This window comes from Aquarana catesbeiana, linkage group LG10 (assembly GCF_042186555.1).
Source record: "Aquarana catesbeiana isolate 2022-GZ linkage group LG10, ASM4218655v1, whole genome shotgun sequence".
In the NCBI taxonomy this organism is placed as follows: Eukaryota; Metazoa; Chordata; class Amphibia; order Anura; family Ranidae; genus Aquarana; species Aquarana catesbeiana.
In genome coordinates, this window is record NC_133333.1 from 27,561,175 (window position 1) to 27,588,882 (window position 27,708).

The 27,708-nt window shown below is 46.4% G+C and overlaps 1 protein-coding gene across 1 annotated transcript in view; it reads right to left on the reverse strand.

Annotated features, from left to right (window-relative positions):
- Positions 1–27,708, reverse strand: part of LOC141110491 (sialic acid-binding Ig-like lectin 13) — an 82,237-nt gene that overhangs the window by 46,288 nt on the left and 8,241 nt on the right. Inside the window, exon 3 of the mRNA XM_073601860.1 lies at positions 20,196–20,549. Within this exon, the coding sequence (XP_073457961.1) occupies positions 20,196–20,549 (354 nt within the window). The remainder of the gene's footprint in view (positions 1–20,195; positions 20,550–27,708) is intronic.

Here is a 27,708-nt window from a genome sequence, read left to right on the forward strand (position 1 = left end):
ACCTCCTCATAAAAGGTTAATAGATTGGTTTGGCAAGAATGATTCTTCATGAATCCATGCTGATTACTGCTAATAATACCGCTCTCATTACTAAAATCTTGTATATAGTCCCTTATCATCCCCTCCAAGAGCTTGCATACTATTGATGTTAGGCTAACTGGTCTGTAATTTCCAGGGATGTATTTTGGGCCTTTTAAAAATATTGGTGCCACATTGGCTTTTCTCCAATCACCTGGAACCATTCCAGTCAGTAGACTGTCAGTAAAAATTTGGAACAATGGTCTGGCAATTACTTGACAGAGTTCCCTAAGTACCCTTGGCTGCAAGCCATCTGGTCCTGGTGATTTATTATTGTTAAGTTTCCCAAGTCTAATTTTAATTCTGTCCTCTGTTAACCATGGAGGTGCTTCCTGTGATGTGTCGTAAGGATAAACACTGCAGTATTGGTTACTGAAGCCCCCCGATTCCCTCGTGAAGACAGAGAAGAAGAATAAATTCAATACCTTCGCCATCTCCCCATCCTTTGTAACCAGATGTCCTTCCTCATTCTTTATGGAGCCAATATGGCTATCCCCCCTTCAGTCTTTTATGAATGCTGCTGCTAGACTAATACACCTCACTACTCGATCTGTGATGGCTGCCCCTCTCTGCCAATACCCTCACTGATTTCCCCTACCCCACCATATAAAATTCAAAATGCTAACCACACCCTCCCTTTAGAATGTAAACTATATGAGCAGGGCCCTCCTTTCCCTTCTGTATTGAACTGTACTGTAATTGTGCTGTAACCCCTCTACACTGTAAAGCACTGCGTAAACTGTTGGTGCTATATAAATCGTGAATAGGGATGAGCTTCGTGTTCGAGTCGAACCCATGTTCGACATGAACATCGTCTGTTCGATCGTTCGCCGAATTGCGAACGATATGGGCCGTTCGCGCCAAATTCGTGTGGCGCGTCACGGCCCATAATTCACTGTGGCATCGCAGTGCATTGCTGGCTGATGATTGGCCAAGCATGCACTATGACCCGCATGCTTGGCCAATCACAGCGCCGTCAGTAGAGAGAGCTGTAATTGGCCAAAGCCAGGTTGGCTTTGGCCAATTATGGCTCAGGGGGTTTAGAACACGCCCCACACCATATAAGGCCGCCTGCACGGCGGCCCTGTGTAGTGTGTTCCAGCGTGCTTAGAGAGAGAGAGAGACAGTGTCATTTCATTTGAGTTAACTAGATTAGGCAGGACAGTCAGTGAGTTAGCTGCACTTACAGTGTATTGTGTATATACATGCATCCCAGGTGTTGTATATATATATATATATATATATATATATATATATACACTGTATTCAGTTTAGCTAGATCTGTTCCTGTTATCTTCCTACTGACAGGCAGGCTTGTCTTGGTACAGTATTTACAGCTACCTGAAGAAAATTGCTGGTGTTCTTTAGATCCGATTAGTACCACAGTCAGGCAGCTAGACTATTTAGAGTTAGTGTAGTGCGTCCTCCTCACAGTGTTCAGTTAAAGCCACAAGTTAGTTTAGTGTGACCTCTGCACAGTGTTCAGCTAAAACTACAAGTTAGTGTAGTGCGTCCTCCTCACAGTGTTCAGCTAAAGCTACAAGTTAGTTTAGTGTGACCTCTGCACAGTGTTCAGCTAAAGCTACAAGTTAGGGTAGTGCGTCCTCCTCACAGTGTTCAGCTAAAGCTACAAGTTGGTGTAGTGCGTCCTCCTCACAGTGTTTAGCTAAAACTACAAGTTAGTGTAGTGCGACCTCTGCACAGTGTTCAGCTAAAGCTACAAGTTAGTGTAGTGCATCCTCCTCACAGTGTTCAGCTAAAACTACAAGTTACTGTAGTGCAACCTCTGCACAGTGTTCAGCTAAAGCTACAAGTTAGTGTAGTGCTTCCTCCTCACAGTGTTCAGCTAAAACTACAAGTTAGTGTAGTGCGACCTCTGCACAGTGTTCAGCTAAAGCTACAAGTTAGTGTAATGCGTCCTCTGAACAGTGTTCAGCGAAGACTACAAATTATTGTAGTGCGACCTCTGCACAGTGTTCAGCTAAAACTACAAGTTAGTGTAGTGCGTCCTCTAAACAGTGTTCATCTAAAGCTACAAGTTAGTGTAGTTAGTCCTCCTCACAGTGTTCACCTAAAGCTACAAGTTAGTTTAGTGTGACCTCTGCACAGTGTTCAGCTAAAGCTACAACTTAGGGTAGTGCGTCCTCCTCACAGTGTTCAGCTAAAGCTACAAGGTAGTGTAGTGCGTCCTCCTCACAGTGTTCAGCAAAAACTACAAGTTAGTGTAGTGCGACCTCTGCACAGTGTTCAGCTAAAGCTACAAGTTAGTGTAGTGCGTCCTCTGAACAGTGTTCAGCAGAAACTACAAGTTAGTGTAGTGCAACCTCTGCACAGTGTTCAGCTAAAGCTACAAGTTAGTGTAGTGCGTCCTCTGAACAGTGTTCAGCTAAAGCTACAAGTTAGTGTAGTGCGAGCTCTGCACAGTGTTCACCTAAAGCTACCTGTCGAAGGTTGGTGGTGTTTACCTGATCCTATCACTACCGCAGGCAGCTAAATAAGCTACAAGTTAGTTTTTTGGGAGCTCTGCAGTGTTCAGCTAAAACTACAAATTAATGTAGTGCGAGCTCTGCACAGTGTTCAGCTTAAAGGGGTTGTAAAGGTAAAAATTTTTTCACCTTAATGCATTCTATGCATTAAGGTGAAAAAACTTTTGACAGTACCGCGGCCCCCAGCCCCCCCGTTTTACTTACCTGACGCCTCGAATCTTCGCTCCTCGTCCTCGTCAGCTTCATTGCAGCTCAGCCTGGTCGCTGATTGGCTGCAGTGGATGGATTGAAAGCAGCGCAGCCATTGGCTCGCGCTGCTGTCAATCACATCCGATGACGCGGCGCGCCGGGGGGCGGGGCCGAGTGATACAGCGAGCGGCTATAGCCGCCAGCTGTATCACGGGAGCGCGCCCGCAAGCACTCACCACCGTGCGAGGGAGCTCGCATGAAGGTGGTAAATGCTTGCGGGGAGGAGCTGAAACAGCCGCCGAGGGACCCCAGAAGAGCAGGTTCGGGGCCACTCTGTGCAGAACGAGCTGCACAGTGAAAGTAAGTATAACATGTTTGTTATTTTAAAAAAAAAAAAAAAACACCTTTACAACCCCTTTAAGCTACCTGTCGAAGGTTGGTGGTGTTTTCCTGATCCTATCACTACCGCAGGCAGCTAAATAAGCTACAAGTTAGTTTTTTGCGAGCTCTGCACAGTGTTCACCTAAAGCTACCTGTAAAAGGTTGGTGGTGTTTTCCTGATCCTATCACTACCGCAGGCAGCTAAAAAAGCTACAAGTTAGTTTTTTGCGAGCTCTGCACAGTGTTCACCTAAAGCTACCCGTCAAGTCTCTCACTTACCAGACCTGGGAGTCCACTTGGGCAGAGGGTAGGCTCCCTTACGTATCCGACTCGCGGCCCCTGGTAGAGCAGACAGGAGGCCCACGAGTGCGGAGTGGTATGAGAGCCTGTGCAGGAGTCCGTGTTCCGGAGGTTAGCAGTCTTCAAACAGCAGATGATAGTCAGTGGCACAGACAACAGATGCTGAACAGGAGCTGGAGACAGGTTAGTGCACAAGCTGGGTTTGGCAACAGGCGGGCAGCAGAGGTACAGAGGGAGCAGGCAGAAGCGAAGTCAAAACAGGCCGGGGTCAAATGCAGGCGGAGGTCAGGAGAGTCCAAAAGGCAAGCCGGGTCGTCAACAGATCAGGAACAAAGGAATCACAGGAACTAGGAACAGGAAACAGGAAACAGGAACTAGGCACGGAGCTGTTGATCAGGCAGCACTGATCAGAGGGAGAAGCAAGCCTAAATAGGCTGATTGGCGCCAAACGCCGCGTTCGTACATGCACCGTTACGCACAGGCGCCCGCGCACCCGCACGCGCCCGATCGCGCCCCCGGACAGCGGCATGTACACCAGCGCCACCAGGCAAATGCATAGCAGCGCCCAGAGGCATACGTGCTCGTGCACCACCGCGTCCACCACGGCCAGCCGGCATACCAACACCAGTGCCCATAGAAGCAGGCACCTGAGCACCCGCAGGAAAGCGCGCACCAACGCGCCCTGGCGTGCGACGACGCCAAATCAGGTAAGTTCTCTGACAGTGCCCCCTCCTCAAGGGCAGACTCCGGATGCCCACTTGGGCCAACTTGGAGGCATGTGAGTTCTTGAAAGCTTGCAGGAGTTCCCCGGCATGCAAATTATCTTCTGGTTCCCATGAATTGTCTTCAGGGCCATATCCCTTCCACTTTATGAGGTATTGGGTTTGATTTCGTCTTTTTCTGCAGTCTAATATTGCCTCTACTTCAAATTCCTCCTCGTTGTCTACAAGGATGGGTTTGGGTGGACCGACAGTACGGCCAACAAAAGAATTTAAGAGAGATACATGGAAGACCGGGTGCACCTTCAGGGAATTCGGCAGATCAAGCTCGTAGGCAACATCATTCATTTTCCTCCTTACCAGGAAGGGACCCAGGAACTTAGGGCCTAGTTTTTTGGATGGACATGCCAGTTTCAGATTGGCGGTAGATAACCATACTGGGTTACCAGGTTCCAACACGAGTTCTCCACGCCTCTTTTTGTCAAACACCTTCTTATAACCTTCTTGGGCCTTGGCCATGGTATCTTGTAATAGCTTATTGTTCACCGAGAAGAAATTCAGGGTCTCAGATACTGCAGGAACAGAACATTCAGGTATTGATCCAGGTAAAAAGGTCGGATGAAAGCCATAGTTGGCATAGAATGGAGTCTGGTTGGTGGCTGAATGCAAGGAATTATTATAAGAGAACTCCGCAATAGGGAGTAGGGGGGCCCAATCGTCCTGGGAGAATGCGGAGAAGCAGCGGAGATACTGCTCCAGCGTCTGATTAGTCCTCTCAGTTTGCCCATTGGACTGGGGATGGTAGGCCGAGGAGAATGCCAACTCAATTTCCAAGGAGCCACAGAGGGCCTTCCAGAATCTGGAGGTGAATTGGACACCACGGTCAGAAACTATATTCTTCGGAACTCCATGCAGCCTGACAATTTCTTTAATAAACGTATCAGCCATCTCCGTGGCTGATGGGGTACCCTTCTTTGGGAGAAAATGAGCCATTTTAGACAATCTGTCTACCACGACAAAGATGGAGGAGAAGCCTTCTGATGGGGGGAGTTCAACGACAAAATCCATTGAGATCATGCTCCATGGTCTCTCTGGGACTGGAAGAGGTTTTAACAGTCCCCAAGCTCTGGCCCGGCTGGTTTTGCTTCTAGCGCAAGTATTGCAGGAATCAATGAACCTTCTACAATCCCTGATGAGATGAGGCCACCAGAAGGTAGGTAGTACCAGATCACTAGTTTTTCGCGAAATGTCCAGATAATTTGTGATCGTGACACAGTTCCAATACCTGTACCCTTAGTTCTTCGGGGACCACAATCTTGTTTTCATGCCAAAATAGGCCATCCTTGGTACAGGCCCCAGCGGGCAGCGTCGCCCCCATAGAAGCCCATCTGATTCGAGAGATTAGATCTTCCTGAAGAAGCAAGAAATTCCCAGGGGGAAGGATGGTATCTGGAGGTGCGTTTTTTTCCGAATCATGGAACATTCGTGAGAGTGCGTCAGATTTAATATTTTTGGATCTGGGTCTGAAGGTGACATGGAACTGGATTCGAGAAAAAAAAAGTGCCCATCTGGCCTGCCGGGGTCTTAACCTCTTAGCCGTTCTCAGGTATTCCAGGTTTATTTGGTCCGTGTAGACCAGTATGGGATAAGCAGCACCCTCCAGAAGGTAACGCCATTCCTCCAAGGCCGCCTTAATAGCTAGGAGTTCACGGTCACCCACATCGTAGTTTCTCTCGGAAGGTGAGAGTTTTCGTGAGAAAAACCCCACAGGGTACAGAAGAGCTTTGGTGCCTTGTCGTTGTGAGAGTACGGCCCCTACTGCAATTTCGGAAGCGTCAACTTCCAACACAAATGGTAGAGCTGGGTTGGGGTGTTTTAAAATAGTGGCTGAGGTAAATAGAGCCTTGAGTTCCTCGAAGGCCGACTGTGCCTTAGGAGTCCAGCAAAACCGACTTCCTTGTTTGGTAAGTTCAGTAATAGGAGCGATTATCAAAGAGAACCCTTTTATGAATTTTCTATAGAAGTTGGCAAAGCCAATAAAACGTTGTACCCCTTTCTTATTAATAGGTGCAGGCCAGTCCAGGATAGCAGATACCTTTTGGGGATCCATCTTGATGCCCTCAGGGGAGATGATCAGGCCCAGAAACTGAATGCATTGAAGCTCAAACTCACATTTCTCAAGTTTTGCATAGAGCCCATGTTGCCTAAGTCGGGTGAGAACATTTCGCACATGCCTGCGGTGGTCGGTCAGAGAGGCGGAGAAAATCAAAATATCGTCCAGATAGACTATGACATAGAGGTCTAGGAAGTCACGGAATACGTCGTTGACAAATGGCTGGAAGGTGGCTGGTGCGTTGCACAGGCCAAAGGGCATGACAAGGTACTCATAGTGCTCGAATCGAGTACGAAAAGCTGTTTTCCACTCATCCCCTTCTCTTATGCGAATTAAGTTGTATGCCCCACGGAGATCCAGCTTGGTGAAAACTCTTGCGGTTCCCAGTCTCTGGAATAACTCGGGCACTAAGGGTAACGGGTATCTGTTCTTTACAGTAATTTTGTTTAATTCCCGGGAGTCGATACAGGGACGTAGGGTGTGGTCCTTCTTCTCCACAAAGAAAATGCCTGCACCTGCTGGAGACGTGGAAGGGCGGATAAACCCTTTCTTTAAGTTCTCGTCAATGTAGTTTTTTAAGGTGCCCAACTCCTGCTCAGTTAGTGGAAAAATCCTTCCAAAGGGAACTTCGGTTCCAGGTAAAAGTTCTATTGGGCAGTCATAAGGCCTGTGAACTGGAAGAGTCTCTGCCCCCTTCTTACTGAAGACATCCTGGAAGTCCCGATAGGCCTCGGGAAGAGATGGGCAAAGTTTGGTATCCGAATCCAAACAAAGACATTGAGTCGGTGAGACGGGGGTCCCACGTAAGCAATGTTGCCTGCAGTAGTCAGATGAGAATTGGATTCTTCCTGTGGACCAGTCAATGCTGGGGTTATGTTCCTGTAGCCAGGGCATTCTGAGAATGATTGGGAAGAGAGGGGATGAGATGACATCCAAACGTAAGAGTTCCTGATGTTCCGGGCCTATGGTGGCCAGTAGCGGAACAGTCTCACAGGTGACTGGACCTGAACTAAGGGTAGAGCCATCAGCTAGGAATACTGCAAGACCCTGGGTCTTAGGTTGAAGAGGAATGCCATGATTATTGACAAAGGTTTGATCGATGAAGCCACTGCATGCTCCAGAGTCAATAATGACCGACACCGGGATGTTCTTTCCGGGAAGCTGTAATACAACAGAGATAGTCAAATGGTTACCAGGTTTGGGCAAAACAGATGCACAAGCGGAAGAAGACGTCAGACACTTACGTATCTTGTTAGGGCAGGTCCTCACAAAATGTCCTTGTTCCCCACAATACAGGCATAGGTTGTGCGTACGTCTGCGCATCTTCTCTTCCGGGGTAAGGGATGGCCGGAGCAGACCAAGCTGCATGGGTTCGGGTGCTTCCGTGGCTGAAGTAGAGGAGAGAGGCAATTGGTTGGGGGAACTGGGAACTCTAGGGAGCATCCAAATAGGACGAGGGTGACCAGAGGACCTCTCAGAGCGTCTTTCTCTCAGACGTCGGTCAATTTGAATAGATAGGTTAATAAGTTCATCCAGAGTCTGGGGTATCCCAACACGTGCCAGTTCATACTTAAGGGGATCAGATAACCCCATCCGAAATTGATGATGCAAGGCAGCGTCGTTCCACTCTGTATCAGAGCTCCAACGACGAAACTCAACTGCGTAGTCTTCAGCCGCTCTGCGGCCTTGCTGCAGGGAATGCAGGGCTGCCTCAGCAGTAGAAGTAAGTTGAGGGTCCTCGTACAATTGGGACATTGCCAGGAAGAAAGCGTCCAGAGTATCTAAGGATCTGGACTTCTGCTCCAGTAAATGATGAGCCCAAGCCTGGGGCTTGCCGGACAGCAGTGCAATGACAAATCCCACCTTAGTGGCATCCAGAGAGAACGTGCGAGGCTGTAGCGCAAAGTAAAGCTCACAGGCGTTACGGAAGGCCCAGTATTTGCGACGATCTCCAGTAAATTTCTCAGGTGTGGGTACCCTGGGTTCCGGAGAGAGCATTACTATGGAGGGTGCTGAGGAGAGTCAGGCAGATGGTGCCCCTTGGGGGGGAGGAGCAGCTGAGAGGGCTTGGACCTGACCCTCTAATCTGGTGTAGCCTTCTTGTAGGCTCTTGACTGCTTGGGTAAGGCCCGCAAGGTGCCTACAAAGTTCATCCATGGGGGAGGCCCCCTGCCTGGACTCGGTCATGGCTGCCTGATACTGTCAAGTCTCTCACTTACCAGACCGGAGAGTCCACTTGGGCAGAGGGTAGGCTCCCTTACGTATCCGACTCGCGGCCTCTAGCAGAGCAGACAGGAGACCCACGAGTGCGGAGTGGTATGAGAGCCTGTGCAGGAGTCCGTGTTCCGGAGGTTAGCAGTCTTTAAACAGCAGATGATAGTCAGCGGCACAGACAACAGATGCTGAACAGGAGCTGGAGACAGGTTAGTGCACAAGCTGGGTTTGGCAACAGGCGGGCAGCAGAGGTACAGAAGGAGCAGGCAGAAGCAAAGTCAAAAAAGGCCGGGGTCAAATGCAGGCGGAGGTCAGAAGAGTCCAAAAGGCAAGCCGGGTCGTCAACAGATCAGGAACAAAGGAATCACAGGAACTAGGAACAGGAAACAGGAAACAGGAAACAGGAACTAGGCATGGAGCTGTTGATCAGGCAGCACTGATCAGAGGGAGAAGCAATCCTAAATAGGCTGATTGGCGCCAAACGCCGCGTTCGTACACCCACCGTTACGCACAGGCGCCCGCGCACCCGCACGCGCCCGAGCGCGCCCCCGGACAGCGGCATGCACACCAGCGCCACCAGGCGAACGCATAGCAGCACCCATAGGCATACGTGCTCGTGCACCACCGCGTCCACCACGGCCAGCCGGCATGCCAACACCAGTGCCCATAGAAGCAGGCGCCCGAGCACCCGCAGGAAAGCGCGCACCAATGCAGGTAAGCTCTCTGACACTACCTGTAGAAGGTTGGTGGTGTTTTCCTGATCCTATCACTACCGCAGGCAGCTAAATAAGCTACAAGTTCGTTTTTTGCAAGCTCTGCACAGTGTTCACCTAAAGCTACAAGTTAGTGTAGTGCGTCCTCTGAACAGTGTTCAGCTAAAGCTACAAGTTAGTGTAGTGCGTCCTCCTCACAGTGTTCAGCTAAAACTACAAGTTAGTGTAGTGCGAGCTCTGCACAGTGTTCAGCTAAAGCTACCTGTAGAAGGTTGGTGGTGTTTTCCGGATCCTATCACTACCGCAGGCAGCTAAATAAGCTACAAGTTAGTTTTTTGCAAGCTCTGCACAGTGTTCAGCTAAAACTACAAGTTAGTGTAGTGCGAGCTCTGCACAGTGTTCAGCTAAAGCCACCTGTAGAAGGTTGGTGGTGTTTTCCTGATCCTATCACTACCGCAGGCAGCTAAATAAGCTACAAGTTAGTTTTTTGCGAGCTCTGCACAGTGTTCAGCTAAAACTACAAGTTAGTGTAGTGTGAGCTCTGCACAGTGTTCAGCTAAAGCTACCTGTCGAAGGTTGGTGGTGTTTTCCTGATCCTATCACTACCGCAGGCAGCTAAATAAGCTACAAGTTAGTTTTTTGCGAGCTCTGCACAGTGTTCAGCTAAAACTACAAGTTAGTGTAGTGCGAGCTCTGAACAGTGTTCAGCTAAAGCTACCTGTAGAAGGTTGGTGGTGTTTTCCTGATCCTATCACTACCGCAGGCAGCTAAACAAGCTACAAGTTAGTTTTTTGTGAGCTCTGCACAGTGTTCACTTAAAGCTACCTGTCGAAGGTTGGTGGTGTTTTCCTGATCCTATCACTACCGCAGGCAGCTAAACAAGCTACAAGTTTGTTTTTTGCGAGCTCTGCACAGTGTTCACCTAAAGCTACCTGTCGAAGGTTGGTGGTGTTTTCCTGATCCTATCACTACTGCAGGCAACTAAATAAGCTACAAGTTAGTTTTTTGCGAGCTCTGCAGTGTTCAGCTAAAACTACAAATTAGTGTAGTGCGACCTCTGCACAGTGTTCAGCTAAAGCTACAAGTTAGTGTAGTGCGTCCTCTGAACAGTGTTCAGCTAAAGCTACAAATTAGTGTAGTGCGACCTCTGCACAGTGTTCAGCTAAAGCTACAAGTTAGTGTAGTGCGTCCTCTGAACAGTGTTCAGCTAAAGCTACAAGTTAGTGTAGTGCGTCCTCCTCACAGTGTTCAGCTAAAACTACAAGTTAGTGTAGTGTGAGCTCTGCACAGTGTTCACCTAAAGCTACCTGTAGAAGGTTGGTGGTGTTTTCCTGATCCTATCACTACCGCAGGCAGCTAAACAAGCTAAAAGTTCGTTTTTTGCGAGCTCTGCACAGTGTTCACCTAAAGCTACCTGTCGAAGGTTGGTGGTGTTTTCCTGATCCTATCACTACTGCAGGCAACTAAATAAGCTACAAGTTAGTTTTTTTAGAGCTCTGCAGTGTTCAGCTAAAACTACAAATTAGTGTAGTGCGACCTCTGCCTGTGTTCAGCTAAAGCTACAAGTTAGTGTAGTGCGACCTCTGCACAGTGTTCAGCTAAAGCTACAAGTTAGTGTAGTGCGTCCTCTGAACGGTGTTCAGCTAAAGCTACAAGTTAGTGTAGTGCGTCCTCCTCACAGTGTTCAGCTAAAACTACAAGTTAGTGTAGTGCGACTGTGCGAGCTCTGCACATTGTTCAGCTAAAGCTACCTGTCGAAGGTTGGTGGTGTTTTCCTGATCCTATCACTACCGCAGGCAGCTAAATAAGCCACAAGTTAGTTTTTTGCGAGCTCTGCACAGTGTTCACCTAAAGCTACCTGTCGAAGTTTGGTGGTGTTTTCCTGATCCTATCACTACCGCAGGCAGCTAAATAAGCTACAAGTTAGTTTTTTGCGAGCTCTGCACAGTGTTTAGCTAAAACTACAAGTTAGTGTAGTGCGAGCTCTGCACAGTGTTCACCTAAAGCTACCTGTAGAAGGTTGGTGGTGTTTTCCTGATCCTATCACTACCGCAGACAGCTAAATAAGCTACAAGTTAGTTTTTTGCGAGTTCTGCACAGTGTTCACCTAAAGCTACCTGTCGAAGTTTGGTGGTGTTTTCCTGATCCTATCACTACCGCAGGCAGCTAAATAAGCTACAAGTTAGTTTTTTGCGAGCTCTGCACAGTGTTTAGCTAAAACTACAAGTTAGTGTAGTGCGAGCTCTGCACAGTGTTCACCTAAAGCTACCTGTAGAAGGTTGGTGGTGTTTTCCTGATCCTATCACTACCGCAGACAGCTAAATAAGCTACAAGTTAGTTTTTTGCGAGCTCTGCACAGTGTTCACCTAAAGCTACCTGTAGAAGGTTGGTGGCCTTTTTTTCGGCAGCTGGCCGTGTTGAGCCGCAACATGCAGAAGACTTGGTCGAGTGGATGACCAAGCCACCCTCATCCTCCTCATCCTCTCTCACCCATGCTCAGCGTACTTTGTCTGGCAAAGCAGCTGCCAACGCGGCCTCTTCCCTCGGCTCAATGGCATCAGTGACTCCTTCCCTAGCCCCACCATGTCCTCCTGAGGAGTCCCTCGAACTGTTTGACCACAGTGTTGGGTACATGCTCCAGGAGGATGCCCAGCGTTTAGAAGGCTCTGATGATGATACAGAGCTATATGAAGGCAGTAACGTGAGCACGGACAGAGGGGGTGCCCAAGAAGGACAGCAATCTGGCAGTCATGCTCCCCCTGCTGCAGCATACTGCCAGGTTTGCTCCAGTGATGAGTAGGGAGGGGATGATGAGGTCACTGACTCAACGTGGGTGCCTGATAGGAGAGAGGAGGAAGAGGCACAGCACCAACGAGGCAGGATGCCCTCCAGGGGCCAGCCTTAGGGCAGCACACTGACTGCATCACACCTCAAAGCTCCGCATGTGCAGGGCGCTGCTGTCTCTGTGCGTTATTCCAAAAGTTCTTTGGTGTGGGCCTTTTTTGAGACGAGTGCATCAGATCGCACCGCTGCTATTTGCAACATTGCCCTTGGTTTAAAAAGGTACTGTCACTGCGGTGCTGAGAAGCGGGACTAAGAGCCCTATGAATCAGGGTGCGAGCATATAGCAAAGTTCATCAAATGTGTATCAAGTAAGATTATCCATACATTACCACCTGGTCCGAGAGGAAGCTACGCTACTAGTCCAAGCGAAACGCGTTGACGTCATCAACGGCGCTGCCACGTCCTATGGAGAAGCAACGGGGTTGCTAAAGTTCGATTTGAATTCTCACTGCTCAATAAGGTATCCTAGTCACGCCACCAGCTATACCAAAAAGGATTTCGGGACGGACCCCTCCATAACCGGGTGGTTACCAAGGGCAATGTTTCCAGTACTTAGCACTATTGAGTGACTTTATTATGTGCAATCAAAAGCTAGAGTGAATTATGAGTTGCTTACTATCTTGGGAATTAAGGAAGACAACATCATTAATCTAAAAATTAATTTACCATCAGTGAGGACCTGACCAAACCCACGCTAAGCGTACTTTATTATTATTATACGAGATTTATATAGCGCCAACAGTTTACGCAGCGCTTTACAATGTATAAGGGGGACAACACAATTACAGTACAGTTCAATACAAAAGGTACAGGAGGGCCCTGCTCGTAGAGCTTACATTCTAAAGGGAGGGGGTGGTGGTACAAAAGGTAATAGCTGCAAAGAATGATTTGATGGGGGTGGCTCAGGGACAGTTATGTGGGTGTGGGATAAGCTTCCTTGAATAAATGAGTTTTCAGGGATCTCCTAAAGGTGGACAGGGTAGGGGCTGATCGGATATACTGGGGTAGGGAATTCCAGAGGATGGGAGAGGCTCTGGAGAAGTTCTGAAGGCGAGCATGGGAGGAGGTAACAAGGGAGCTAGAGAGCAGGAGGTCCTGGGAGGAGCGGAGGGGGCGATTTGGGTGATATCTGCAGATGAGGTTGGTGATGTAGATGGGGGCAATGTTGTGAATGGCCTTGTATGTTATGGTTAGCATTTTGAATTTTACACGGTGGGGTAGGGGAAGCCAGTGAAGGGATTGGCAGAGAGGAGCAGCAGTCACGGATCGATTAGTGAGGTGTATTAGTCTAGCAGCAGCATTCATAATAGACTGAAGGGGGGATAGCCTGCTTAAGGGTAGGCCATTAAGGAGAGAGTTGCAGTAGTCGAGGCGGGAAATAATCAATGAGTGAATAAGTTGCTTTGTGGTGTCATTAGTCAGGAAGGGTCGAATTCTGGAGATGTTGCGGAGGTTAAGGCGGCAGGATTTAGCCAGTGATTGGATATGGGGGCTGAAGGAGAGGTCAGAGTCAAGGATTACACCCAGGACTCTGGCATGTGTGGAGGGACCAATGGTTGTGTTGTTTATATTAATGGTGAAGTCACAGGAGGGGGACCATGAAGGAGGAAATATAACAAGCTCAGTTTTAGAAAGATTAAGTTTGAGGAAGTGGTGTGACATCCATGCCGATATGTCATTCAGCAAGTTTGAGATCCGTGAGGAGATAGTGGGGGTGAGTTGAGGAGTGGAGAGATAGATCTGTAAGTCATCGGCATAGAGGTGGTATTGGAAGCCATGGGAGGTTATCAACTGGCCCAGGGAAGAGATATAGAATGAGAAAAGGAGAGGCCCAAGGACGGAGCCTTGGGGTACCCCAACAGAAAGAGGAAGGGTAGCGGAGGAGATGGAGTTGTAAGTGACACGAAAGTGCGCTGAGATAGGTAGGAGGAGAGCCAAGGGAGTGTAATTTGCTGAGGAGCAGCAGGTGGTCAACTGTGTCAAAGGCAGCAGAGAGGTCTAAAAGTATGAGTATGGAGTAGTGGCCATTGGTTTTGGCAGTTATTAGGTCATTGGTGAGTTTTAGTAGGGCAGTTTCAGTAGAATGTTGTAGGCGGAAGCCAGACTGTAGGGGGTCGAGAAGGTTGTTGTCCGTGAGGTAGCGGCTCATTTGGTCATGAACAAGGCGTTCGATGAGCTTGGAGGCAAACGGGAGAAGGGAGATAGGTCTTAAGTTATTCAAACAGGTGGGGTCTAGTGAGGGTTTTTTGAGTATGGGGGTAACCAGTGCATGTTTGAGCGGGGAAGGAAAGGTGCCGGAGGAAAGGGAGAGGTTGAAGATGTGGGTTAGGGAGTTGAGGATAGAGTGGGAAGGTGGTCGCAGTAATTGAGAGGGGACAGGGTCCAGGGGACATGTAGTGAGGTGGGCCATGGAGAGGAGTTTATCAACTTCTTCTGTGGTAACTGGGCAAAAGGAGGACAGTATTGAGTGTGTTGGACCTGATATGTTGGGTAGGGGAGGAATTTGAATGCTGGATATCTCCTTGCGAATTGTGTTGATTTTGCTATTGAAGTGGTTGGCAATCTGTTGAGCGGTAAGCAAGTTGGTGGGTGGGGGCAGTGGGGGGTGAAGTAAGGAATTAAGGGTAGAAAAGAGTTGACGAGGTTTGGATGAGAGGGTTTTGATGAGAGTGTTGTAATAGGTTTGTTTAGCAGTGTGGAGGCAGGAGTTGTATTTGAGAAGGACAAATTTGTAGAGGGTAAAATCTTGCAGGGATTTAGATTTACGCCATGCTCGCTCAAGAGCACGGCTGCGTCTCTTGAGACTTCTGGTGTTGTCTGTTTGCCAGGGTTGTGGCAGATGAGGCCTGGTTCTGCGTGTAGAAAGAGGAGCAAGTACGTCTAGGGAGGATGACAAAGTGGTGTTGTAGATGGAAGTGGTTAGGTCTGGGCAGGACAGGGGTGCAATTTTGTCATAAAGGCCATCAGTAGCAGAGTGAAGAAGGGAAGGTTGCGAAGGTTCCTGCGGGTAGTGGTTTGTGGGTTGGCAGCATGTGATATAGGAGACAAGGAGAGTGTGAAACAGATAAGGTTGTGATCGGAGAGAGGAAAGGGTGCGTTGGAGAGATTGCAGGTAGTGCAGCGATGGGAGAATACAAGGTCGAGAGTGTTGCCGTTGGAGTGGGTGGTGGTTTGTATCCATTGTGTTAGGTTAAAAGAGGAGGTTAGGTTGAGTAGTTTAGAAGTGGTAGCATTATTAATATTGATTGGAATGTTAAAGTCACCTAGGATGATGGCAGGCACTTCGGATGAGAGAAAATAGAGTAGCCATGCAGAGAAGTCATCCAGAAAGCGTGACACTGGTCCAGGAGGCCGATAAATGACTGCGACCCTCAGACAAGCTGGAGAGAAAAGACGAATGCAGTGCATTTCGAAAGAGCGGGTGGAAAGAGAGGGAGGTGTGGGCAGTACCTGGAAGGTGCATTGTGGGGAGAGGAGAAGTCCGACACCACCTCCTTTTCGTCCACTGGGTCTGGTGAAGTGAGTCCAGAGAAGGCCACTGTGGGACAGTGCAGCTGGAGAGGTAGTATCGAATTCCTGAAGCCAGGTTTCAGTTATAGCAAATAGATCAAGGGATTTGGAGAGGAAAAGGTCATTGACAGAAACTAGTTTATTGAAGACTGAGCGGGCATTCCAGAGGGCACATGAAAGAGGGGGGCTGACTTGTGGAATCAGGGGAATTGGGATGAGAAGGTTGAAGTTACGACTACTGTTGGAGGAGGTAGATGGTCGATCTTGGCGTTGGGAATTGGGTGTGGGAGGGCCGGGGTTTGGTGCGATGTCCCCAGACATTAGGAGTAGTAGGAGGGTGAGGGTGGTAAGGCGGGAGTGGGATTTATAGGAGGGCAGATGCTGTGGTGGAATGGACTTTATGGACTGCCTGACTTCAATTGGACAATTCTGCTGTCCCCACTTGAATATCCATACAGCAATTCAATAGTACATGTGTGAGGTTATTCCAAATATGCAGGCCTAGTGATCCTTACCCTACCAGTCTTCCCGTACCGGCCCTCTCACCTATCCTGTCTCCCCTATATTTGTGCTGATCGGCTGCAAGTCATCACTAAAACTAGTGGTCCAGGTGATCCATTGTGATCCCTCTAAAGGACAGTATTCTTACTAAACCAATTGATTTGATGCTAGGCCACTGACCCCCACAATGCGTCTGGACTGTGTTCAGTGTTGTTTTGTATTTTGTGTGTGTTGTCCTGTCTGTTGATGTTTTTATACATATGGTTACTTTTTTATTACCATATTGGGAACAATTGTTTTTATGGAATACATCAATGTGTTTGAATTTGTTTGACCTAAATAAATAAATAATTAATTTAATAAATTTGATAATTTTGATATAATTAGCTTTGATCAATTTTTGTTGCTAAAAGCAACCCCTTTTTTTCTTTTCTCCTTATAGTATGCCTAATGGTTACAGCAACAACACCACACAAGGTGAATGATCTGTGATTGGTCATCTAATACATTTGACCATCTACTGGTGAATTGCTTGCATATCCAATCAGTAGATCTAGTAACGCTTTATTTCTAGTTGGTGCGTCTACTATCTGAACCATGAAATTGTCCTGCAAGACATTTAGGAACTGGCGAGCCTTAGACGAATGCGTGGTTCCCTCCGCCCAGTCTATGTCTGGATAATTACAATCCCCCATTATGATAACACTTCCCATCCTTGCTGCTAATCCAATTTGTGATAGGAGATCCCTCGCTCCCTCCTCCCTTAGGTTAGGGGGCCTATAGCATACTCCCAGTAATATTTTCCCCTTAGCTTCATCCCTTTGGAGCTCTACCCATAAGGATTCCACCTCCTCCCTAGGTCCCTTAGTGATGTCATCTCTCACATTCACTTGTACGTTATTCTTGAAATATAGGCATACCCCTCCCCCTTTTTTTACCCTCTCTATCCCTGTGATAAAGGGTATAACCTTGAATGGTTGCCAGCCAATCATGAGAGCTGTTGAACCAGGTCTCTGAAATTCCCACAAAATCCAAATCCTTCTCGTACAACAGTATCTCTAGTTCACCCATCCTGTCCACCAGGCCTGGCATTGGTGAACATGCCACGTAGTTTAGACCGGTCGCATACTATCCTCTTATTGGGTGTTCCGAGATTGCAACTAGGACTTGTTACTATACTTACCTATACCTATACTTATACTTATACTTATACTTACCATTTTGAAAAGTGCACATTCTATTTGCCTTTTGCAAACCAACCCCTAAGTGACACTTTTTGGGGACCAGTGACACCAATACAGTGATCAGTGCTAAAAAAAATGCACTGTCACTGTACTAATGACACTGGCAGGGAAGGGGTTAACATCAGGGGCGATCAAAGGGTTAAATATGCTCCTAGGAAGTGCTGTGTCTTGGCCTAGGCCGACAAGGCCCAGGCCTAGGGCGGCACTCGGCGGGGGGTGGCAGAACAGCCGCCCCCCCTGCACAAAAACTTCCCCCATTCTCTCCTCCCGAGTCCCGGTTCCCGCAGCCTCCTCCCGCTTAGATGCAGCCTCCCCTGTGCACACACGTGGTGTCGGCGGCCGCATCCGCCGTCCACAGCCACTGAGGTGCCTGACCAGCCTTGTGTGCTCTGTGCTGCGCCGGGATCTGGGAGCCTGGACATGTCTTCAGACTTCAGGAAATCCCGCCCACTTCTTCACCATTCAGCGTGACATGCAGCCCAGACTCAGGTAGGAGAGTGGGGAAGAGTGGATGGCAGTCAAGGAATGAGTGGAAGGCTGTGCAGTATCCTCATGCTTTGTTTGGAGGTCTGGTGGCAGCCCGTTTTGCTGGGGCTTGTAGTGCACTTTGTGGGGGGCTGAGATATGGAGGCCTCCTATGCTGGGACTTGTAGTGCACTCTGGGGGGGGGGGCTGAGATATGGCAGCCTCCTATGCTGGGACTTGTAGTGCACTCTGGGGGGGCTGAGATATAGCAGCCTCCTATGCTGGGACTTGTAGTGCCTTAAAATGTGGGGGGACTGAGGAATCCTCAGTCCCCCACAGAGGGCACTACAAGTCTCAGCAGAGTGGGCTGCCATTCTTCAGTCCCCTGTAGTCTAGGGCACTACAAGTCCCAGCATAGGAGGCTGCCATATCTCAGCCCCCCCACAAAGTGCACTACAAGTCCCAGCATAGGAGGCTGCTCTTACAGAACAGGAGAAGGAGCTGGGGGGGTTGTACTGGGAGGGGAGAGAAGGAGGCACAGGTTTGAGATGAGGGTTTTTTTTTCTGAAAGTAAGGATTTATGCTGGGAGGAGAAGATGGGGGAGGATTTGTGATGGTGGGGGGATTTATGCTGGGAGGAGGAGATGGGGGAGGATTTGTGATGGTGGGGGGATTTATGCTGGGAGGAGGAGATGGGGGAGGATTTGTGATGGTGGGGGGATTTATGATGGGGGAGGATTTGTGATGGTGGGGGGATTTATGCTGGGAGGAGGAGATGGGGGAGGATTTGTGATGGTGGGGGGATTTATGCTGGGAGGAGGAGAAGGGGGAGGATTTGTGATGGTTGGGGAATTTATGCTGGGAGGGGAAGATGGGGGAGGATTTGTGATGGTGGGGGGATTTATGCTGGGAGGAGGAGATGGGGGAGGATTTGTGATGGTGGGGGGATTTATGCTGGGAGGGGGAGATGGGGGAGGATTTGTGATGGTGGGGGGATTTATGCTGGGAGGGGGAGATGGGGGAGGATTTGTGATGAGAGGGGGATTTATGCTGGGAGGGGGAGATGGGGAGGATTTGTGATGGTGGGGGGATTTATGCTGGGAGGGGGAGATGGGGGAGGATTTGTGATGAGAGGGAGGATTTATGCTGGGAGGAGGAGATGGGGGAGGATTTGTGATGGTGGGGGGATTTATACTGGGAGGGGGAGATGAGGGAGAATTTATGTTGGGAGGGGGAGGTAGGGGGGATTTATGCTGGGAGGGGGAGATGGGGAGGATTTGTGATGAGAGGGAGAATTTATGCTCGGAGGGGGAGGTAGGGGCGATTTATGCTGGGAGGGGGAGATGGGGGAGGATTTGTGATGAGAGGGAGAATTTATGCTGGGAGGGGGAGATGGGGGGAGATTTGTGCTGAGAGGGAGGATTCATGCTGGGAGGGGGAGATGGGGGAGGATTTGTGATGAGAGGGGGGATTTATGCTGGGAGGGGAGATTGGGTGGATTTATGCTGGGAGAGAGAGATGGGGAGGATTTGTGCTGAGAGGGGGATTTATGCTGGGAAAGGGGAGATTGAGGCAAGGGTTTGTGCTGAGAAGGGGGATTTGTACTGGAAGGGGTTATATGAGGGTGAGGATTTTGCTGAAAGGGGGTATTTTAGCTGCTAGGGAGAGATGGAGGGTTGGTGGTTTGGAAGGGGTGTGATTTACAGATGGTAGGGTGGGTCTTAAATAGGAAGGGGTGTGGCTTTGACAGGAAGGGTGGGTCGTATTTAAATTAGGGGGTGCATGAATTTAGTCAGGCCTAGGGCAGCACAAAACCTAAATACACCGCTGCTCCTAGGGAATGCTTACTAACTGTGGGGGGGGGTGTTGTCTGGGTGAAAACAGAGATCCATGATCTCCATCTTCCCCTCTCACAGAATGGCGATCTGCCTTGTTTACCGCTGTTCTGCCTCTCCTGAGAACGATCGGCGGGTCCCGGTGGACATCGGTCCGCTGATTGGCCCCTGCTGCGTCCAGTCAAAATGGGAGTGGGTCACCGGTGGCGCACACACCCCAGACATGAAATCATGTACAAGTACGTGATTTAGCGCAGGAGGGCCGCCCTGCAGCAGTGTAATTGTGTGGGGTACTCTATAAGAGGTTGAATATAATACATTTAATGATGTGTTAATGACTGTAGAGCTGCAATAATTTGCTCTTTCCGCTTTAGTAATGTCTCAAACTTTAATAGTGCGATCACCCAACATCCAGTTATTTATATGATATCTCCTCCCATTTACATGATTGAATGTAAGTAAACTAAAAGGGAAGGCTTTGCTCCAGGGCTGTGTATATAATATAATAGTCCCATCATAGTGTTAGCAATCAGGGACTGTTTTATTTTTGTATTTGATGGTTGTAGATTGTAAGCTCCTGGGATACATTATTATTTTCCTTACCTGTTACTTCTACATAAGGCTTGATATCTAGGTAGCTGAATCTTATGTTATCTTCAACTCTGAAACGATAAGGACCTTCATCTTTATATATCGGATCTTCTATGTAGAGAGAGCAGTCCCCACTCTTTACATCTCCATTCAGGAAGAAACGTTCATTATTCTTATACTGGGTATTACTTCTAGAAACCACAGGTTCGTCATCCTCATTGTACCAAATTCCCAAAGCATTTATAGTTAATCTTTCTTTCTCAGGCACAATAAACCTGCATGGAATGTACACACACAGACCTCTCTGGACCGTTACACGATAAGGAGCATTTATACTGTATCCTTGAAGAGCTTCACTGTCAGTACCTACAGATTAAAAAAAAAAAGTGTGTGCTTTATTCTTTTTTGTTAAACAATTTTCATGTCTTGGTCACACATGTACACAATCATACATTTGGCTACATATTTCAATATAGTCTGTTCCTACCATTGTGCTGTCAGAAAGAATAAACTTCAATTTTTATTATTGCTGTTGGTTTTCCCTTTGGAGATTTTTGAATACTTTTTTTCCTGGTGAAAACTCAGTTCAAAAATCTTAGCAGTAAAAAAACATTAATGAAAACCGGCAGATGTTTCTTTTCTTTCTTGCCCATCCCAGCCTGATATGTCCCTTTGTTGAGGTATAAATAAAGCTTTGAAGACTACACTACATTAGTGCTAAAGTGGGAAGGGCCGATGGCTAATGTGCATATCAGTCATATGACTGTCAATCTTGCTGGCTTCATACTTCCACAGGTAACCAGGAAGACTCCAGGCCTTGTTACCCTCTCCAGACTGGGGGCATCCCCAAAACTGAATGACAAAGAACAAGAAGAGTGCGCCTTGCCTTGCTCATTACCTAAGATACCATTCATTAACCACTTCAGCCCCAGAAGATTTTATTCGGCACTGCATCGCTTTAACTGACAATTGCGCGGTCGTGCGACGTTGCACCCAAACAAAATTGAGGTCCTTTTTTTCCCGCAAATAGAGCTTTCTTTTGGTGGTATTTGATCACCTCTGCGGTTTTTATTTTTTGCGCTATAAACAAAAAAAGAGCGACAATTTTGAAAAAAAAAACACAATATTTTTTACTTTTTGCTATAATAAATATCCCCCAAAAATATATATAAAAAAAACAATTTTTTTCCTCAGTTCAGGTCGATACGTATTCTTCAACATATTTTTGGTAAAAAAAATTGCAATAAGCGTATATTGATTGGTTTGCGCAAAAGTTATAGCATCTACAAAATAGGGGATAGTTTTATGGCATTTTTATTATTTTTTTTTTTTTACTAGTAATGGCAGCGATCTGCGATTGTTATTGGGACTGCGACATTATGGCGGACACGTCGGACAATTTTGACACATTTTTTGAACCATTGGCATTTATACAGCGATCAGGGCTATAAAAATGCACTGATTACTGTAAAAATATCACTGGTAGGGAAGGGGTTAACACTAGGGGGCGGTCAAGGGGTTAATGTGTCCCCTAGAGTGTGTTCTAACTGAAGGGGGGAGGGGACTGTTTAGGGGAGATGACAGATTGGCTGTTCATACTCTGTATACACAGATGCCGATTCTCAGTAAGCCACGAGTGATCGCGGGAACCCGGCAGTAATCGCGACCGCCGGGCACTTGCATCGGCTCCGGGGGCAAGCAGGGGGCGTGCGCGCCCCTAGTGGCCACAAGGAGAAGCGACGTTACAGAACGTTGTTTCGCCCAGCCGTGCCATTCTGCCGCAGTACAACTGCGGCGGCTGGTCGGCGAGTGGTTAAATCAATACACAGATAGTTATACTCACAAACCAACTGAATCTTAGAAACCAACCATACAGAACATGAACAGTACCAATAGGTGGACCTGGGTGAGAGCTCTGGGGAAGATGGTATAGCCCTTGAAATTTGTTAGCCTTTGTGTCTGAGATGACACCCAGGTCCATGTAGTTCATTTTCTATAATGAAGCTGGTTTACTACCAATTTTTCTCGCTTGAGATTCAGTTGGTTTGTGAGTATAACTAGCTGTGTATTCATTTAATAAATGGTATCTAAGTTGATGTGCAAAGCTGGTGCGCACTTCTTGTTCTTTGTTGTTTATAAATAAAGCTTCACACAGGGAGACTCCACCATGTATGGATGATGACATCACTGCAAATCATCAAGAGTGTGGAGTTTATTTTAAAGGAAAAGTTTAAGGTACGTAAAAAAAAATAAACCTTCATACTCACCTCTATGCTGCAGTTGTCCCACATTGGCTCTAAGACCAAGAACTGAGATCAAGTTCTCGGTCTGTTCAGAGTGGAGAGCAGTGAATGTCAGTCACCGATCTCCCCTCTGCACCTCCAGCACTCGCTGAGGTATCGGGCCGAGGGCAGGCATAGCTGGCTCTAGATATCAGCAACATTCTGAGAGGCAAAGCCAGCTGCCAATTAAGCAGTTGGGTGTAGGTCAACAATATGGTTGGGACACTTCCGGGGCTTGGAGCGGCTCTGTGATATCAGCTGAGAGTGATCAATAGCCTGCTGTCAGCTGATTCTGTATCACAGAGGAGCAAAAGTAAGTGCACTCCTGTGACCCACAAGAGAAATATGGCCAGTAAACTTTGGCCATACTTCACATTCAAATAGCTGCACTGACTGCCATTGGCCAATCACCACAGCCTGTTTGAGAAAGGGAGGACGTAGAAAGGAGACATTGCTGGAAGTGGCAGCAGAGGAGATCTAGAGTTTTCCTCCTGTGAAGTCTGGTGATCATATGACCATCACATTGCCTCCACCTCCCTCCCTCCCTCCCTGATAGAATAGAGAAATACAAAGAGGATTCTAGAAGTTACCAGAGAGATCATCGAGGAGAGCCTGATCCATGACCACGATCACTGAGCGATCAAGTCTTCCTGGTGTCCTGCCCATATCATGCTAAGCATCTGTCTGTGAGCCGTCACCTCAACACCTCCTGGATAAAGGCCCTGGCTGGGTTGATAGCCGCAAGCTTATGATAGCTTGCCTTCCGGGAAGCACGCACTTTATGTGGTGGAGGTCACGAGTCTGTAGTGGTGTTTGAGAGCTTTTTCAAGATTTTGAAGGACTGTGCACATTCACTTGTGGTTTATGGACTCATTTTATACACCAATTTAATTATTAATATTATTCATTTAATCATTTTTACTGTTATAATTTGTTCAGCACGACTTCCTTTAAATATTTTCCAGTTTTGTGTGTATCTCATTTTGAGCTGCTGCTTATTTATGTAATCGAATTAATCACTTAGCACGGTATTTTCCCTTTTTTTTTTTACTGTATGTTTGAGAAAGTTACGTCTTATGCAGCAAAACTCATTACAGGAGCTGCGATCTTATGGGCTACATTTCTCCCTGAGATGTCCTGCTTTGCCTGATCATCTCAGATCACCACATTCCAGTACTCTCTGACCTTCAAACTACGTTGGGTTGTAGTGAGCACTTCAAACACTGGATTCTGTCCTCTACAATATAAGTGTATGGAATGGGTGTTGTACAACTCAAGCTACTAAAATTTACTATTGAGGCTCCTTTGGAGTTTTTGGACACCATTGACTTTATTATGTGCCTTATTCATGCCTTCACTAATATAGGATGGAAAGTATTCAGACCCCCTTAAATTTTTCACTCTTTGTTATATTGCAGCCATTTGCTAAAATCATTTAAGTTATTTTTTTTCCTCATTAATGTACACACAGCACCCCATATTGACAGAAAAACACAGAATTGTTGACATTTTTGCAGATTTATTAAAAAAAAAAAACTGAAATATCACATGGTCCTAAGTATTCAGACCCTTTGCTCAGTATTTAGTAGAAACACCCTTTTGATCTAATACAGCCATGAGTCTTTTGGGGAAAGATGCAACAAGTTTTTCACACCTGGATTTGGGCATCCTCTGCCATTCCTCCTTGCAGATCCTCTCCAGTTCTGTCAGGTTGGATGGTAAACGTTGGTGGACGGCCATTTTTAGGTCTCTCCAGAGATGCTCAATTGGGTTTAAGTCAGTGCTCTGGCTGGGCCATTCAAGAACAGTCACGGAGTTGTTGTGAAGCCACTCCTTCGTTATTTTAGCTGTGTGCTTAGGGTCATTGTCTTGTTGGAAGGTAAACCTTCGGTCCAGTCTGAGGTCCTGAGCACTCTGGAGAAGGTTTTCGTTCAGGATATCCCTGTAGTTGGCCGCATTCATCTTTCCCTCGATTCCAACCAGTCGTCCTGTCCCTGCAGCTGAAAAACACCCCCACAGCATGATGCTGCCACCACCATGCTTCACTGTTGGGACTGTATTGGACAGGTGATGAGCAGTGCCTGGTTTTCTCCACATATACCGCTTAGAATTAAGGCCAAAAAGTTCTATCTTGGTCTCATCAGACCAGAGAATCTTATTTCTCACCATCTTGGAGTCCTTCAGGTGTTTTTTAGCAAACTCCATGCAGGCTTTATTGTGTCTTGCACTGAGGAGAGGCTTCCATCGGGCCACTCTGCCATAAAGCCCCGACTGGTGGAGGGCTGCAGTGATGGTTGACTTTCTACAACTTTCTCCCATCTCCCGACTGCATCTCTGGAGCTCAGCCACAGTGATCTTTGGGTTCTTCTTTAACTCTCTCACCAAGGCTCTTCTCCCCTGTTATCTCAGTTTTGCCGGATGGCCAGCTCTAGGATCTGGTCGTTCCAAACATCTTCCATTTAAGGATTATGGAGGTCACTGTGCTCTTAGGAACCTTAAGTGCAGCAGAAATTTTTTTGTAACCTTGGCCAGATCTGTGCCTTGCCACACTTTGTCTCTGAGCTCTTCAGGCAGTTCCTTTGACCTCATGATTCTCATTTTCTCTGACATGCACTGTGAGCTGTAAGATCTTATATAGACATGTGTGTGGCTTTCCTAATCAAGTCCAATCAGAATAATCAAACACAGCTGGACTCAAAAGAAGGTGTAGAACTCAAGGATGATCAGAAGAAATGGACAGCACCTGAGTTAAATATATGAGTGTCACAGGAAAGGGTCTGAATACTTAGGACCATGTGATATTTCAGTTTTTCTTTTTTAATAAATCTGCAAAAATGTCAACAATTCTATGTTTTTCTGTCAATATGGGGTGCTGTGTGTACATTAATGAGGAAAAAAATTAACTTAAATGATTTTAGCAAAATCTGAATACTGAATACTTTCCGTCACCACTGTACATCTAGAATGGCTCAGATTATTAACATTTTGTGGTTTCAAGGTACTCAAAAATGGGTATCCATATTCATCTCTAATCATTTTTTTTTTTTTTTTTTACTGCATACAAGTAACTATGGGTGTATGTGTAAATATGTATTAAATGCAGGAATGAGACATTTTTATTCTTTTATCTTTGTTTAATAATTTTGTAATTTTGTGTTATGTTGTAGTCCTTATGAGGGGGGCAATGTGTGACCCCTAAAACACATTGACTGTTTTAGCCAATTTTATATTTTGGAGAAAAAAAACCTTACATTGGTCTCTAGTTTATTGGTGTGGTACTTCAATTTTTAGATTTAAATACTAGCTTCATATTCAAAGGTTCTGTTGGTAGTCTCTTGGTGCACAAAATCAGCCTGTAATTGTAAGAGGCCCCAATCAATCATCACATGGGAGTGGTTCCCACCAAAAGAACCATGACATGTTGGCGGTGGGGCTGTCCTGGTCATTTCGCTAGGGATTGTAGGCAAGAGAGGCTATACCTCAAAAATGTTCCCCCTCAAACTAAAGAATGGCTGGGCAGGGGGACAAGCTGCAGGTCATACACTTCCTCATACATGTTTATTCAGAAGCCATGAGTTTGTATTTGTAATTAGCCTGAAATATGTGAACACCTGGGTAGTATCCCGGTATAGTGGCAAAAGGGACAATGGGTATTTGGAACTTTAAATATACCCCAGTGTTCACATCTACCACGCAAAAAGAATTTTTCTTATATCATATAGTTTGTCTAAAAAAATTTTATCTTTTATTTCATACAGTATAAAAACACATGTCTGTAAAACACATTGCAAAAATAAGCGCATTAAATCTTCTGAGAAGGTCAACAAGTTTCGTGGATCATCCGCTTTATCAGGACCAGCAGAATTGAATATATTGAAACAAGCAAATCACAAGTAGTTAAAAAACAATCTATAACAAAAGAAAACATGAACAACAACAAACAATACAGCCTATTCATAAATTATTGGTACTGATCAGATTATAATGCTTGTTTTAATATATTCAATTCTGTTGGGACTGATGAAGCGGATGATCTGCAAAACCCGTTGACCTTCTCAGAAGATTTAACGTGCTTATTTTTATAATGTATTATACAGATATGTTTTTTTTATACTGTATGAAAAAAAACTTTTTTTAGATAAAATTTTCAATTGTAATATGCACTCATGCTTACGTGCACACATGCTTATTTTTATGATGTATTATATAGCTATGTGTTTTTTTACTGTATGAAAAAAAACTTTTTTAGCTAAACTTTTCAATTGTAATATACATTCACTGACCACTTTATTAGGCACACCTTGCTAGTACTGGGTTGGGCCCCCTTTTGCCTTCAGAACTGCCTTAATTTTTCATGGCATAGATTCAACAAGGTGTTGGAAACATTCCTCAGAATTGGTCTGGTCCATATTGACATGATAGCATCACGCAGTTGCTGCAGATTTGTCGGCTGCACATCCATGATGCAAATCTCCCGTTCCACCACATCCCAAAGGTGCTCTATTGGATTGAGGTCTGGTGACTGTGGAGGCCATTGGAGTACAGTGACCTCATTGTCATGTTCAAGAAATCAATGGTGAGATGATCTGAGCTTTGTGACATGGTGCATTATCCTGTTGGAAGGAGCCATCAGAAGATGGGTACATTGTAGTCATAAAGGGATGGACATGGTCAGCAACAATACTCAGGTAAGCTGTGACATTTAAACCATGCTCAGTTGGTACTAAGGGGCCCAAAGTGTGCCAAGAAAATATCCCTCCACACCATTACACCACCTCCAGCCTGAACCATTGATACAAGGCAGGATGGATCCATGCTTTCTTGTTTACAAAAGATACGCTGCGCTAAGGTGAAAATATCAATCTGAAGATTATTAATGCATATGAGGTATACTGAAAATACCGCATAAGCGGCTTATCCAGCCACAGCAAGGCACAAAGGATATATATAAAAAAAAACAAGTGATTTTAAAGTGCAATGTGTAAATAATATACTAGATGTATACCATTAGAATGAGAGTAGAGATTACTGAACTACTACCTGTAATGGATGAAAAAATCATTTATATAGTCTGAAATTTACCAAGAAAAAAAAAAATATATATATATATATATATATATATGTATATATATATATATATATATATATATATATATATATATATATATATATATATAAATAAATATATCACAATGATAAGTGCAAAATATAACAAAGTGCCAAGTGCCACACAATGGGTGTGA